The sequence below is a fragment of the Microcaecilia unicolor genome, chromosome 11 (assembly GCF_901765095.1).
Source record: "Microcaecilia unicolor chromosome 11, aMicUni1.1, whole genome shotgun sequence".
Classification (NCBI taxonomy): domain Eukaryota; kingdom Metazoa; phylum Chordata; class Amphibia; order Gymnophiona; family Siphonopidae; genus Microcaecilia; species Microcaecilia unicolor.
Window position 1 is genome coordinate 12461874 of NC_044041.1, and position 16330 is coordinate 12478203.

General features: G+C 50.5%; 2 protein-coding genes across 6 annotated transcripts in view; one reads left to right on the top strand and one right to left on the bottom strand.

Annotated features, from left to right (window-relative positions):
- The window catches only part of RHBDD3 (rhomboid domain containing 3), a 39054-nt gene extending 38904 nt beyond the window's left edge, over nt 1-150 (bottom strand). The window contains exon 1 of the mRNA XM_030218214.1: nt 100-150. The gene's annotated coding sequence lies outside the window, so the exon portion shown is untranslated. The remainder of the gene's footprint in view (nt 1-99) is intronic.
- A 320-nt stretch (nt 151-470) lies between these two features.
- The window catches only part of EWSR1 (EWS RNA binding protein 1), a 197294-nt gene continuing 181434 nt past the window's right edge, over nt 471-16330 (top strand). For all 5 annotated transcript variants that reach the window (XM_030218209.1, XM_030218212.1, XM_030218210.1 and 2 more), the window contains exon 1: nt 471-507. In XM_030218209.1, coding sequence (XP_030074069.1) covers nt 495-507 — 13 coding nt within the window. In that variant the 5' untranslated portion in view covers nt 471-494. The remainder of the gene's footprint in view (nt 508-16330) is intronic.

Consider the following 16330-nt stretch of genomic DNA (forward strand, 5'->3'; position numbering starts at 1 on the left):
AGACAAACACATTTTCAAATTTGAAAGTCAAAATCTCCTTCCCCTCCAGACTGGCAATAACGACCTGGCTGCCTCCTCCTGTCACGCGCAACAATATACCTCACGCGCCTCTTCTCTGCGTTGGCTCTCGATTCTTCCGGTATCCCCCACCCCCACGACGGCTCACGTCACGCTTGAACACGAGCCCCTAACTTCCGCGGACGGAACCATTGCTACAAAAACTGCGACTACTTTATTAAAGCAGCCTCACCTGCAGATTTCTTTAATCCCATTCCTAAACCCCCACTTCTAATATACGTCTGAACGAGGAGGAGGGGGGGGGGACCAGGATACCGAAAAGGAATCGCTAGAGGAAGGACAATGAATAGAAGCGACTGGCCGTTTCCCCCCTTCTGGCCCGGAGCAGTGGTGGAATCCGAGGTTCCGAATTGTGCGCCTGCGCAATCCTTAGAACTTCAGAGAGACGTTGGGCGAACGAAGGGGAAGGAGACAAAATGGCGTCGACGGGTGAGTGTGGGAGTTGTGGCGGCTTCCTTTTGGCTACGGGGCCTGGTTGTGACCGGAGCTGGTTCCCGGTCTTTGGCTTATAGGGTTTGAGGTGAACGGGGTGTTAGGCTCAGACAGGCTTCTTTGCTTCTTCTTTTCTTAAGAGTTAGGTGGGAAGGTTCCACGCAGTAAGGTTGAGGCCCAGCGTGCGGGACCGGCTGGGGGGGGGGGGAAGCCAAGGCGAGCTTTAGGCCAAGCGAGGCGGGAGGAGGCCCAAAGTAAGCGGCGTATGGGACTGGAGGAGGCAGGGGGGGGGGGGGGTCTGCGAGGTTTTTTTGTAAAATAAAGGAAACGTGTAGGTTCGGTAGCGCCGCTTGTTTGGCCTCTTGGAAGCGCTACGAGGAAGAAAATGGGGGCAGAGACCAGGGGAAGCGGCGAGGGCGTTTTGTCGGAAGACTCCTGCGATGCCGGGCGGCTTCTTGTATCGCGTGGGCCGAAGGGGAGGGTTTGAACCGGCCGCTGGAACTTGAGCCGTTTGCCTTCTGCGGCCGCGCGCGTTCTCGGTGATGATAACCGGGCGGGGGAGGGGGGGCGGTCTCAACGCTAACGGTCTCGCTTTCGGATCGGGCGTAAGCGGCCTGGCCTGGCCCTTGGTTCCTTCCTACCTTTATTTAAAGATGATGATGATGGGAAATGGCATTGTTTCAATTTGAGAACCTGATAGACGCTGCTGCTGCTCTTTCGAAACTTTGGGGGGGGGGGGGGAGTCGTGACGCTTCCCCAGAATTTTGTTTTCCCTTTGGACATCCTATAACTTCGAAACTATGTAGCCTCATGATGTTCATGTTCAAGTGTACAGCGCTGCGTAGGTCTAGTAGCGCTTTAGAAATTAGTAGTAGTTGAAATGGGGGGGGGGGGAGGGGTAGTGTTGGTAGTCAGGGTCGATCAAGCCTCGTTTTGCCCTTCTTTGTGGTCGGGCCATCTGAAGGACGAGTCCCTTGCGTTCAAGGGGTGTAACCAGCTACTGGATCGGCCCTGTTGGGCAAAGATTCAGCCAGTTTTCGCTAGAGAGAGTCAAAATAGCTGAAAGAGGGGAAATAACCCAGAATCGTGATTTTTCTTTTTTGGGGGGGGGGGGGGAGGTGGGAGCATCAAGTAGTGGCCTGGAAATGATGATGGTAAAGGGGACCAATCGGTGTTGAACTTCTGGAGGAGAAAGTTCTGGAGCACAGCTATAGGCCTGGGAGCAGCAGAGGTGTTCTGTTTTCTGCTCCTCTTTTTCCAGGGAAGAGGGGAAGCCTGAATTGGAGGAGAAGAAGAACATAAAACATTACCGTACTGGGACACACAGAAGGAGATGGGATACTGGGCTTGATGGATGGACTGTGGCCAATCCAGGTCATAAGTACCTGGCAAGATCTCAGAAGAGCAAAACAGCTTTTATGTTGCATATCCTAGAATATGCAGTGTGGTTTAAAAACCCTGCTGTGCTTTTACTGCATTCTCTGGCAAAGGATTGCAGAGTTTAATTACTTGTTGGGTGAAGAAATATTTTTTCATTCTTTTTAAATTTACTACTCAGTAGCTTCTTTGCGTGACCCCCCTAGTTCTAGTATTTTTGGAAAGAGTAAACAAGCAATTCACATCTACCCCATCCACTCTGCTCAGTATTTTATAAACCTATGCTGTCTCTTCCAGCTGAAGAGCCCTAGCTACTTTAGCCTTTCCTCATAGGGAAGTCACCCCTACCCCTTTATCATTTTCATTGCCCTTCTCTGTGCATTTTCTAATTCCTCTTATCTTTTTTTTTTTTTTTTTTTTTTTTGAGATACTGTGACAACTGCACACAGTATTTGAAGTGCAGTTGCACCGTGGAGCAATACAAAGGCATTATAACATTCTCAGTTTTGTTTTTTATTCCTTTCCTAATCCTAAATTCTATTTACTTTCTTAGCTGCCTCTGCACGTTGAGCAGAGGATTTCACTGTAACATCAAAGATTACATCTAGAGCCTTTACCTGGACAGTGACTCCTAATATGGAACCTTGTATCACGTAACTATGGTTTGGTTTCCTCCTTACCACACGCATCACTTTGCATTTGGGACAGAGGAACCCAAGATCTGCCATTTGGATGCCCAGTTTTGTAAGGTCTCTTACAACTTAACAACTTTGAATAACTGTGTCATCAGCAAATTTAATTACTAGTTATTCCCATCTCAAGATCATTTTGTTAAAAAGCATGGTTTCCAGTACAGACCCTTGGGGAGCCCCACTATCTACCTATCTCCATTGAGAATACTGACCTTTTAACCATTGTTTTCTATATTTACTAGTTTTTAATCCACAATAGGACATTGCCTCCTATCCCGTGATTTTCTAATTTCCTCAAGTCTTTCATGAGGAACTTTTTCAAGTGCCTTTTGAAAATCCAGAAACACAATAGCGACTTGGCTCAGCTTTATCCACACTCATTCACCCTTTCAAAGAAATGTAGTAGATTTAGGCAAGATTTCCCTTGACTAAATCCATTTTGGCATTCTCAATTATCAATGCTTATGTATATGCTCTATAATTTTGCTTTTTAATAGTATCTTATCATTTTGCCCAGCACTGACATTAGGCTCACGGTCTATATGTTTTCCAGGATCACCTCTGGAACCCTTTTTATAAATCTGCATTACATTGGTCACCCTTGTCTTGGCCCACACAAGACAATTCAGCTATTGCCACCAATCACAGACACAATTTTGAAATGTCACCTAATTCCTGGGGTGTATATCTTTCCTGAAGCGGGTATTCCCTAATTTTTCCACACTTTTTTCTTTCTCTTCCTGGCATTGTTTCCTCCCTGGTCTAATATGCCTTACCGCAAGGGTCAAGTATCTTGTATTTTCTCTTCCTTCCCCTCCCAACCCCACCAGTTTGATAAACTGCCCTTAAGCCATCAGGATGGTTTGGAGGAATGGCCTAGTGGTTAGGGTGGTGAACTTTGGTCCCCTTGTGACTCTGAGCAAGTCACTTAACCCTCCATTGCCCCATGTAAGCCGCATTGAGCCTGCCATGAGTGGGAAACCGTGGGGTAAAAATAAACAAATTGGAGATTCTACATGGAATGTTGCTACTATTGGAGATTCTACATGGAATGTTGCTACTATTGGAGATTCTACATGGAATGTTGCTATTCCACTAGCAACATTCCATGTAGAAGGCTGCGCAGGCTTCTGTTTCTGTGAGTCTGATGTCCTGCACGTACGTCAGACTCACAGAAGCCTGCGCGGCCACATTGGTGATCTGCAAGGGCCGACTTCTACATGGAATGTTGCTAGTGGAATAGCAACATTCCATGTAGAATCTCAAATAGTAGCAACAGTGGAGGAGTGGCCTAGTGGTTAGGGTGGTGGACTTTGGTCCTGAGGAACTGAGTTCGATTCCCACTTCAGGCACAGGCAGCTCCTTGTGACTCTGGGCAAGTCACTTAACCCTCCATTGCCCCATGTAAGCCGCATTGAGCCTGCCATGAGTGGGAAAGCGCAGGGTACAAATGTAACAAAAATAAAATAGATACTATTGGAGATTCTACATGGAATGTTGCTACTATTGGAGATTCTACATGGAATGTTGCTACTATTGGAGGTTCTACATGGAATGTTGCTATTCCACTAGCAACATTCCATGTAGAAGGCTGCGCAGGCTTCTGTTTCTGTGAGTCTGACGTCCTGCACGTACGTCAGACTCAAAGACGCAGAAGCCTGCGCGGCCACATTGGTGATCTGCAAGGGCCGACTTCTACATGGAATGTTGCTAGTGGAATAGCAACATTCCATGTAGAATCTCAAATAGTAGCAACAGTGGAGGAGTGGCCTAGTGGTTAGGGTGGTGGACTTTGGTCCTGGGGAATGAGGAACTGAGTTCGATTACCACTTCAGGCACTGGCAGCTCCTTGTGACTCTGGGCAAGTCACTTAACCTTCCATTGCCCCATGTAAGCCGCATTGAGCCTGCCATGAGTGGGAAAGTGCGGGGTACAAATGTAACAAATATAAATATTAGTACCCAACATTCCCCTTTGGGAGCTTATTATGGGAACATTGGGTACTGACGGGTTAATAATACTTTAATAGAATTATAAAAGCAAGCAAATAGAGCTAGAATATTTAAAGGAAAGTAGGAGAAAGGAGGGAGTACTATTATGTCTGCAGACCTAACACTGGCAGTTGGCCATTATTACCACCTACCTGCAAAGACATGGAGACAGTGGCTAGGATATATCAAAACCACACCAAAAAAGTGTCTTAAAGGAAAATTTTAAATTGCTTATGTAAGGAATCTTGCAGATGAGGGTGGGTATTCCACAGGGTGGGGGCCTGTGGCTGAATATTGATTTTCTAAAGTCATCTAAAAACATCCGTCTAAAAGAAGGCACTACAAGAAGATTCAGTTCTGCTGAACGAAGACTGCATGCATTAGTATAGAGGCGTATTTTCAAAGCACTTAGACTTACAAAGTTCCATAGGTTACTATGGAACTTTGAGTCTTAAGTGCTGGAAAATGAGCACCAGAGCCAGTGAGAGGAATACAGGTTCGCTAGAGTGACTGATTTATGTACTGTTTGCAATTTATAAATGGATTTCAAAAGAGGTGTGATGTTGAATTTGACTCTTATTAATTTAACAGCTATATATTGTATAAGCTGTAAACATCTACGCTCTTTGATGTATATCTTTTAAACAGGGTATTGCAATAATCCAGTTCAAAGAGTAGTATTGCACAAAGTATTCAAAGAGCCTGTGCTCTCCCCTACCCAGGTTCATCCCTTACCCCCCCCCCCCCCCCCCCCAAAAAAAAAAAAAGAAAAAAAACCCTTCCTGGACTTGACTTGCTCATATCCACCTCTTGGGCAGCCTTGCCTAATTGCTCTTGCCTCTAGCACAGCCATCTTTCAAAATGGCAGTGTTTTGATGCACCACTAGGGTTCTGACAGCGCTAGTTTAAAAGATGGTGGTTCTGCAGGCAGGCGCAATGGACATCACTCCTGCCTTTTTGGGGTGGGGGCTTCATGGGGTCAAACGGGGGTTCCAGGCAAGTTATGTGGAAATATGCAGTTATGCTCACACAAGTTCATCTATAACTCTAATCCGGTCCCTCTTCCCCCTTTTTTCCTGCTTGCTCCACTCTGTCTTGGCTCCAAAGTTCCACTTCCTTTTTGACTATAAATTAAGCCCTGAGAGCAGATGGCATTCTGGAGGAGTCATACAGTATTGTAGGTGTGAGAGGAACTAAAGGCATATATGCCTTTCCAAGTGCTAAATTTTTTTTATTTCCCTTTTATTGTATGTTGGAAACTAGATACTTCATGTGTCTGTCACTTTCACATTTCAGCCTGTAATTTCAGTTATCCGCAGTTAATAGCAAGCGTTCAGCAGGTATGAAAGTTTTCTGTTTAAAAGTGTTTCTCCGACCAACAGGTTTTCATATCTCTGGCTGAAAGGGGAATATGATTTTTATAAAAATGAGTGGGGTGGAACTGTTAAATAGGGTTTGGTTGTTTAACGAGAGGACTCTGAAACTAAGTAGATTGAATAACTGTAGGAAATATTTTTTCACCTAATGCATAATACCCCCTACCCAAATTAACTAGATAGACTTGGGAGAGCTATTTATTTATCCCTGGGAAAAAATTGAGAAACTCATTCCAAAAAGTAAATGTCTAATGCCAGGTAGTTTAAATGTTTTACTTTGTGTGATCAGAGTTGTAGAGATGTGAGGCTCTCCACCGATCCCAATATGGAGGTCCTGTTAAAGACTTAATCTTGAGCAGTAAAATTCTGGGTATCTTTCAGCCTGGAGTTTTTACATGAAGGTCACCTTTAAGTTATATGACTTCTATGCATTTTTCTTGGTGAAGGTTTATGGCATCCATTCTAGTAATTCTATACTGAGAGAATATGGGAGAGAGAAATTGAAATCCTGACAGCTTTGTGGTACAGATTACAATACCTTTTGTGTTTATCCTGTCAAAACATAGAGATGAGACTTTTTTTTTTTTTTTTACACATAAGAATTGCCACACTAGGACAGACCAAAGGTCCATTAAGCCCAGCATCCTGTTTCCAACAGTGGCCAATATAGGTCACAAATACCTGGCAAAAAGTTCAATACATTTTTATGCTGCTTATCCCAGAAATAAGCAGTGGATTTTCCCCAAGTCCATTTTAATAATGGTCTATGGACTTTTCCATTAGGAAGCCTGCCAAACCTTTTTTTTTTTTTTTTTTTTAAACCCCACTAAGCTAACTTCCTTAACCATTCTCTGGCAATGAATTCCAGAGTTTAATTACACGTTGTAAAGAAATTTTCTCTGATTCGTTTTACTACTTTGTAGCTTCATTGCATCTCCTCTAGTCCTAGTATTTTTAGAAAGAGTAAACAATTCATGTCTACCCGTTCCACTCCATTATTTTACAGACCTCTATCATATCTCCCCTCAGCCATCTTTTCTCCAAGCTGAAGAGTCCTAGCCGCTTTAGCCTTTCCTCATAGGGAAGTCGTCCCATCCCTTTTATCATTTTCGTCCTTCTCTGTACCTTTTCTAATTCCACTGTATCTTTTGAGATGCAGCGACCAGATTTGAACACAATATTCAAGGTGCGGTCGCACCATAGAGCGATACAAATGTCCTCATTTTTGTTTTCCTTTCCTAATACCACTTAACATTCTATTTGCTTTCTTAGCCACCACAGCACACTGAGCAGAGGGTTTCAATGTATCAATGACAACGCCTAGATCCCTTTCTTGCTTGTTGACTCCTAACGTGGAACCTTGCATTGCATAGCTATAATTTGGGTTCCACTTTGCACTTGCTCATATTAAACGTCATCTGCTATTAAACACAGTCTCCCAGTCTCATAAGTGGACTTTTCATTCTCCGAGGACAAGCAGGCTGCTTGTTCTCACGACTGGGTTGACGTCCGCGGCAGCCCCCACCAACCGGGAAAAGCTTCGCGGGACGGTCGGCACGCAGGGCACGCCCACCGCGCATGCGCGGCCGTCTTCCCGCCCGTGCGCGACCGCTCCCGCCAGTTACTTTTTTCCCGCGACTGAGAGAGTCGTGTTTTTGCAACTCTCTCGTTTCAGCCGCCGGAATTTTCGACCGCGTTTACGCGGGTCGTCGCTCTTGGCCCTTTTGGCCTCTTCTTCTTTCAGTTTCGTTTGTTATCCAAAAAAAAAAAAAAAAAAAAAAAAAGAATTTGGCGCGTGTGGAGCACGCGCTCCTCCTTTTTCCCTCGCTTTCTAGCGGGGACGCCTCGTTGCGGCCTAGTGGCCGCTCGGTCGGTTTCAATTTTCGTGGTGTGATTTTAGCCACCATTGCCGACTTTGACTTCGCCGACGCGATTTTTCCGTCGATGTCCTCGAAGGTCCCGAGTGGATTTAAAAAGTGTGGTCGCTGCGGCCGGCCGATCTCGCAGACCGACACCCCCGCTTGGTGCCTCCAGTGCCTCGGGCCGGAGCACAATCTCAAGTCGTGTGCTTTGTGTCTCGGTCTCCGGAAACGGACTCAGGTTGCGAGGCAAGTTCTGCGGGACCGTCTTTTTGGAACTTGCGCCGGCCCCTCGACGTCGATCTCGACGGCATCGGTATCGAAGGCCGGTTCTTCGGTACCGGTATCGATGCCCGAGACATCGGCACCGATGGCAGCGACCCCAGGAGAACAGGTCCCGTCGGCCCGCCGGTCCGCCGGCGAGAGTGGGGTAGAGAGACCGCGTGGGCAGTCGGCCCCGGTCACTCCCTCAACTCGTGAGCCACGGGACCGAACCCTGTCGGACCCGGTACCTCGAGACCGAGGGGGATCGACCTCCTCCTCCTCCATGCCCTCCGGCACCGGTGACGTGCACCGGAAGAAGGACAAGAAGCGCCGTCACCGGGAGCCCTCGGTGCCTGAGGAGGTGTCGACGCCGAAGCGTCATCACAGAGAGGAGAGATCTCCGTCGGTGGTGGAGGTACCGACGCGTCGGGGTTCCGGCACCTCGGTGCCGTCTCCTGGCCCCCAGCAGCTTCTGGCACCGACACCCTTGCCGGCCCCACCGCCTTTCTCGGCAGCGGGCCTGGACGAGTGCCTCAGAGCCATCCTTCCGGGGCTCCTGGAAGGGCTGATGCGCCAGGCTGTGCCGGCGCCGGGGGTGCTTGCGCCCTCGGCGCCGATGACTGTGGCGCCGGCGAGCTCTAGCCCGGCGCCGGGGCAGTCGACACCGCCGCCGCTTGCGGTGCCGGTCTCGACAGCCACGCAGGTGGAGTCCCCGTCGACGTCGATGGAGGGAGCTCCGTCCCCGCCGGCGCGGGAGTCCACCGCTCGACGACACCGAGGCCTCGGTGCCTCGACGTCGAGCCGGGCCCGGTACCGGACTCAGCTACATGAGCTAATGTCCGATACCGAGGATGAGGACTCGTGGGGGGAAGAGGAGGACCCGAGATATTTCTCCTCAGAGGAGTCTACGGGCCTTCCCTCGGACCCCACGCCGTCACCGGAGAGGAAGCTCTCACCTCCTGAGAGTCTCTCCTTTGCCTCCTTTGTGCGGGATATGTCTATAAGCATTCCCTTTCCCGTGGTCTCTGTGGAAGAGCCGAGGGCCGAGATGCTCGAGGTCCTCGACTATCCATCACCACCTAGAGAGTCCTCCACGGTACCGCTGCACAATGTCCTGAAGGAGACGCTGCTCCGGAACTGGGTGCGACCATTAACTAATCCCACCATTCCCAAGAAAGCAGAGTCCCAGTACAGGATCCACTCTGACCCAGAGCTCATGCGGCCCCAGTTGCCCCATGACTCAGCGGTCGTGGATTCTGCTCTCAAGAGGGCACGGAGTTCGAGGGATACCGCCTCGGCGCCCCCGGGGCGGGAGTCTCGCACTCTGGACTCATTTGGGAGGAAGGCCTACCAGTCCTCCATGCTCGTGACCCGCATCCAATCGTACCTGCTCTATATGAGCATCCACATGCGGACCAATGTGCAACAGCTGGCGGACCTGGTCGATAAGCTCCCGCCGGAGCAGTCCAGGCCTTATCAGGAGGTGGTCAGGCAGCTGAAGGCGTGCAGAAAGTTCCTGTCCAGGGGGATTTTTGACACCTGTGACGTGGCATCTCGTGCTGCGGCCCAAGGTATAGTGATGCGCAGGCTCTCATGGCTGCGTGCCTCTGACCTGGACAACCGCACCCAGCAGAGACTGGCCGACGTCCCTTGCCGGGGGGATAACATTTTCGGTGAGAAGGTCGAGCAGATGGTGGACCAACTGCATCAGCGGGAAACCGCTCTCGACAAGCTCTCCCACCGGGCGCCTTCAGCACCCGCCCCCACGGGTGGGCGTTTTTCCCGGGCACGGCAGGCTGCACCCTATTCTTTTGCAAAGCGTAGGTACAACCAGCCGGCCCGAAGGCCTCGTCAGGCACAGGGACAGCCCCAGCGCGCTCGTTCTCGTCAACAGCGTGCGCCTAAGCAGCCCCCTGCGCCTCCACAGCAAAAGCCGGGGACGGGCTTTTGACTGGATCCACGGGAACATAGCCGCCCTACAAGTGTCCGTACCGGACGATCTGCCGGTCGGAGGGAGGTTAAAATTTTTTCACCAAAGGTGACCTCTCATAACCTCCGACCAGTGGGTTCTCCAAATAGTGCGGTGCGGATACGCCCTGAATTTGGCCTCCCTGCCTCCAAATTGTCCTCCAGGAGCTCAGTCTTTCAGCTCCCATCACAAGCAGGTACTTGCAGAGGAACTCTCCGCCCTTCTCAGCGCCAATGCGGTCGAGCCCGTACCACCCGGGCAGGAAGGGCAGGGATTCTATTCCAGGTACTTCCTTGTGGAAAAGAAAACAGGGGGGATGCGTCCCATCCTAGACCTGAGAGGCCTGAACAAATTCCTGGTCAAAGAAAAGTTCAGGATGCTTTCCTTGGGCACCCTTCTGCCAATGATTCAGAAAAACGATTGGCTATGTTCCCTGGATTTAAAGGACGCATACACTCACATCCCGATACTGCCAGCTCACAGACAGTATCTCAGATTCCGCCTGGGCGCACGGCACTTTCAGTATTGTGTGCTGCCCTTTGGGCTCGCCTCTGCCCCACGAGTGTTTACAAAGTGCCTCGTGGTGGTAGCGGCCTACCTACGCAAGCTGGGAGTGCACGTGTTCCCATATCTCGACGATTGGCTGGTCAAGAACACCTCGGAGGCAGGAGCCCTCCGGTCCATGCAGTGCACTATTCAACTTCTGGAGCTGCTGGGGTTTGTGATAAATTACCCAAAGTCCCATCTCCAGCCAACTCAGTCTCTGGAATTCATAGGAGCGCTGCTGAATTCCCAGACGGCTCAGGCCTACCTTCCCGAAGCGAGGGCCACCAATCTCTTGGCCCTGGCTTCGCAGACCAGAGCGTCTCAGCAGATCACAGCTCGGCAGATGTTGAGACTTCTGGGTCATATGGCCTCCACAGTTCATGTGACTCCCATGGCTCGTCTTCACATGAGATCTGCTCAATGGACCCTAGCTTCCCAGTGGTTCCAAGCCACCGGGAATCTAGAAGATGTCATCCGCCTCTCCACCAGTTGTCGCACTTCACTGCTCTGGTGGACCATCCGGACCAATTTGACCCTGGGACGTCCATTCCAAGTTCCGCAGCCCACGAAAGTGCTGACGACGGATGCATCTCGCCTGGGGTGGGGAGCCCATGTCGATGGGCTCCACACTCAGGGTCTGTGGTCCCTCCAGGAAAAGGATCTGCAGATCAACCTCCTGGAGCTCCGAGCGATCTGGAACGCACTGAAGGCTTTCAGAGATCGGCTGTCCTGTCAAATTATCCAAATTCGGACAGACAATCAGGTTGCAATGTATTACGTCAACAAGCAGGGGGGCACCGGATCTCGCCCCCTGTGCCAGGAGGCCGTCGGGATGTGGCGTTGGGCGTGTCGGTTCGGCATGCTCCTCCAAGCCACATACCTGGCAGGCGTAAACAACAGTCTGGCCGACAGACTGAGCAGAGTCATGCAACCGCACGAGTGGTCGCTCCATGCCAGAGTGGTACGCAAGATCTTCCGAGCGTGGGGCACCCCCTCGGTGGACCTTTTCGCCTCTCAGACCAACCACAAGCTGCCTCTGTTCTGTTCCAGACTTCAGGCACACGGCAGGCTAGCGTCGGATGCCTTTCTCCTCCATTGGGGGACCGGCCTCCTGTATGCTTATCCTCCCATACCTTTGGTGGGGAAGACCTTACTGAAGCTCAAGCAAGACCGCGGCACCATGATTCTGATAGCGCCCTTTTGGCCCCGTCAGATCTGGTTCCCTCTTCTTCTGGAGTTGTCCTCCGAAGAACCGTGGAGATTGGAGTGTTTTCCGACTCTCATTTCGCAGAACGACGGAGCGTTGCTGCACCCCAACCTTCAGTCTCTGGCTCTCACGGCCTGGATGTTGAGGGCGTAGACTTCACTGCGTTGGGTCTGTCTGAGGGTGTCTCCCGGGTCTTGCTTGCCTCTAGGAAGGATTCCACTAAAAAGAGTTACTTTTTCAAGTGGAGGAGGTTTGTCGTGTGGTGTGAGAGCATGGCCCTAGAACCTCGTTCTTGCCCTGCACAGAACCTGCTTGAATACCTTCTGCACTTATCAGAGTCTGGCCTCAAGACCAACTCAGTAAGGAATCACCTTAGTGCGATTAGTGCTTACCATTATCGTGTGGAAGGTAAAGCCATCTCTGGAGAGCCTTTAGTCGTTCGATTCATGAGAGGCTTGCTTTTGTCAAAGCCCCCTATCAAGCCTCCTACTGTGTCATGGGATCTCAACGTCGTCCTCACCCAGCTGATGAAACCTCCTTTTGAGCCACTGAATACCTGCCATCTGAAGTACTTGACCTGGAAGGTCATTTTCCTGGTGGCAGTTACTTCAGCTCGTAGGGTCAGTGAGCTTCAAGCCCTAGTAGCTCATGCTCCATATACCAAATTTCATCACAACAGAGTAGTGCTCCGCACTCACCCAAAGTTCCTGCCGAAGGTGGTGTCGGAGTTCCATCTTAACCAGTCAATTGTCTTGCCAACATTCTTCCCCAGGCCGCATACCCGCCCTGCTGAACGTCAGTTGCACACATTGGACTGCAAGAGAGCATTGGCCTTCTACTTGGAGCGGACACAGCCCCACAGACAGTCCGCCCAATTGTTTATTTCTTTCGACCCTAACAGGCTAGGGGTCGCTGTCGGGAAACGCACCATCTCTAATTGGCTAGCAGATTGCATTTCCTTCACTTACGCCCAGGCTGGGCTGACTCTTGAGGGTCATGTCACGGCTCATAGTGTCAGAGCCATGGCAGCGTCGGTGGCCCACTTGAAGTCAGCCACTATTGAAGAGATCTGCAAGGCTGCGACGTGGTCATCTGTCCACACATTCACATCTCATTACTGCCTCCAGCAGGATACCCGACGCGACAGTCGGTTCGGGCAGTCGGTGCTGCAGAATCTGTTTGGGGTGTAAATCCAACTCCACCCTCCAGGACCCGAATTTATTCTGGTCAGGCTGCACTCTCAGTTAGTTGTTCTTCGTAGGTCAATTTCTGTTGTACCCTCGCCGTTGCGAGGTTCAATTGACCTGGGTTATTGTTTTGAGTGAGCCTGAGAGCTAGGGATACCCCAGTCGTGAGAACAAGCAGCCTGCTTGTCCTCGGAGAAAGGGTATGATACATACCTGTAGCAGTTGTTCTCCGAGGACAGCAGGCTGATTGTTCTCACCTTCCCTCCCTCCTCCCCTTTGGAGTTGTGTTTCATACTTTATTGCTTGTCATTCAACTGGCGGGAGCGGTCGCGCACGGGCGGGAAGACGGCCGCGCATGCGCGGTGGGCGTGCCCTGCGTGCCGACCGTCCCGCGAAGCTTTTTCCGGTTGGTGGGGGCTGCCGCGGACGTCAACCCAGTCGTGAGAACAATCAGCCTGCTGTCCTCGGAGAACAACTGCTACAGGTATGTATCATACCCTAACATGTCAGAAAAAGATCATGTGGGCTATGTAGTCTGAGAATCCACATAGTTGCTTAGATCTTCAGTACCCCCTTCTTCTTCTTCCTCAGATCCTGTCCTTGTCACATGGATCCTAGGATCCAGATACTGTCCTTCCTTCCTTCACTGGGAGGCTGTTCATGTGTCCACCGTTCTTTTGTGAAGAAATAATGACCCTTGTTTCTAGCTACTTTTATTCTCATCTTGAGACATTCTGAAATATCATTTCTTTTGAAGTTCTACCTCTTTATTCTTGGTGGTATTTAAATATCTGCTGTAGCTTCGCTGTTCAATGGAAGGCGATAGGGCATATTTCTTCCTAAGTAGGTGCTATGAGAGTGACATCCTGGAGGATATACCACAAAGGATGAGCATTCTTCAGTTATAAGCTAGGTCTTGAAATGCCACAAGCTTTTGCAAATGGATTGTCAGCACAAAAGTACTAATCCAAGGATTTATATACTGTGGAATCCAAAAGGTTCTAAGTGGATTATATTATTTTAAAGGCTTTATTATATAACTAGGAAAAAAGGCCCGTTTCTAACACAAATGAAACGGGCGCTAGCAAGGTTTTCCTTGGAGTGTGTATGTTTGTGAGAGTGACTGAGTGTGTGTGTGAGTGGATATGTGAGACAGAGAGCGTGTGTTTCACACAGATACTGTGTGTGAGACAGTGTGTGACAGAGATACCTCCCGCCCTCCCTCTGTGGTCTCAGGACCCCCTCCTCCTCTGGTCTCAGGACCCCCCTCAGGTCTCGGGACCCTCTCCCCTCCCCCCTGCATTTGCCTTCCCTCCCGCCTGGTTTCAGGACCCCCTGCCCCCCCCCCCCCCCCCGCTGCGTGTTTGGCAGCACCGTGCGAGTGTGTGTGTGACAGAGTGAGTGAGACTGGGTGCGAGTGTGTCTGAGAGTGTGTTATTGTCCTCTTTCCCCTGACCCCCCTCCAGCCACCCAGCTATTCTGCTGTCTCCCCTGCCCCCCTCCAGCCACCCAGCGATTGTCCTCTGTCCCCTGCCTCCTCTCGAGCCATGCAGCGATTCTCGTGTCACCCCTGCCACCCAGTCTGCCCACCCTTCAGCCACCCAGCGATTGTCCTCTGCCCCCCCCCCCCCCCCCCCTCGCAGCCACCCTGTGATGTTCAACTGGAACATTAGGGAGAAACATAGCCAGGCTGTTTAGACATTGTGACTCATGAGCTATGTAGTGTAATAAAACGCACCTGCGACGACGTGATGCTGACACCGTTGCTTCATTGAAGGGTTCGTATCATTCGTAAGTCTGTTACATCTCTGTGCCCCGCCCTTGCGTCATTACGTTTTGACTCGGTTCCCTCTGATAGGTCCGCCGTCCTCGACGTCATCGCGTTTTGACGCGAGGGCGGGGACAGAGAGAGATGTGACAGACTTACGATGTTATGAACCCGTCACTGAAGCCATGGAGTCAGGGTGCCGGGAGCTCCATGGGGCTGAGGGATTTGGACCTGAGCAGCATCAGTGCCGGGAGGACCACTTCCCCTCCATACAAGTGACGGTGCAAAGGTCTCCATGCAGTTGGGACCAGCCTCCCATCTCGACCCCCCCCCCCCCCCCCCCCCAGCAGCTCTGCAGACTCGCAGCTGACGCCCTCTGAGTTCATCCAGGCCTTGCTTCCTGAGCTGGCTGGCTTCATCCAACAGAGTGCATCGGCATCAAGGGTGCATGCGCCTGCCATGCTTTAGTTGCAGCACTGCTTGGCCCTCTGTCTGCGGTGAGGCCTCAGACACCGGTGTTTGTGGCCCTGACGTTGACTGCTTTTTTTTTTTTAAGCACATGGCTGCTGCCATTCCATTTCCTTGGAGGACAAGCCTAGGGCTAATATGCTAGAGGTCCTGGACTAGAGTCTCCTAGAGAGGCTGTGATAGTCCCGCTTCACTAGATTTAACAGGATGTTCTCGTGTGGAATTGGGAGCCCAAGAAAATTGACACCATGTACCAGATTCAGAGTACTCCTGGGTTTTGATAAGCCTCAGCTACTTCATTTTTCCTTAGTGGTTGAATCTGCTCTCAAAAGGCTGAAGAGGCTAGGGCTGTTTGGAGAAGAGATGATTGAGGGAAGATATGACAAAGATCCGTAAAATACTGAGTGGTGTGAAATGGGTAGACACAAATCACTTGTTTCTTTAGCGTCAATCTGGCCCGGCCCGGCCCAAAAAGAGACTGATGGGTTGTGCGCACCTTCCAGCAGGTGGAGACTGAGAATTCTGACTAGAGCTAGTAAGAGCCCTTGCCAGCTAGAGAAAGATCCAGTATTCTCAGTCTCTGGCAGGTGGTGAGCCCTTCCGTCTCTACTTTTGGCTGTCTTTTCTCTTTTGTCAGCTAGTTACAAAGTTTTAGTAACTGTAGTACAGGGTTTCTTTTTTCTTTTTTTTTTTCCTGTGCATCTGGGGTACAACCTGTCTCTAGAGGATGAGGTCTGTGGGGATCTCTCAGCCTCGGGGGTGTCACACCCTGGGGGGGGGCTCCCCCCTGTCCTTCCTATTGCAGCGAGGTGCGCAACTCTTGTATTCGTTCCTCGGTCTCTTCAGGGGAAGAACGAGGAGGCAGGGAGAGGTAGCTGCATTTTATTTAAAAATATATATATTTTGTCATTGCGGTAAAGGCACAGGCAAGGTGTGATTTTTGACTCGCTTCTCTCAGCCCTGGTTCAACTGCTGAAGAGTTTAAAAAAAAACAAAAACAAACTTTGCTTTCTCTTGGTCGGCATGGCAGAGAAGTTCAGATGCTGTGTGGTGTCAGCAGCGGGGCCTGTGCACTAGCGGTGCTTGTAAGTTTTGCACAGCTGTGGAAGATACTTC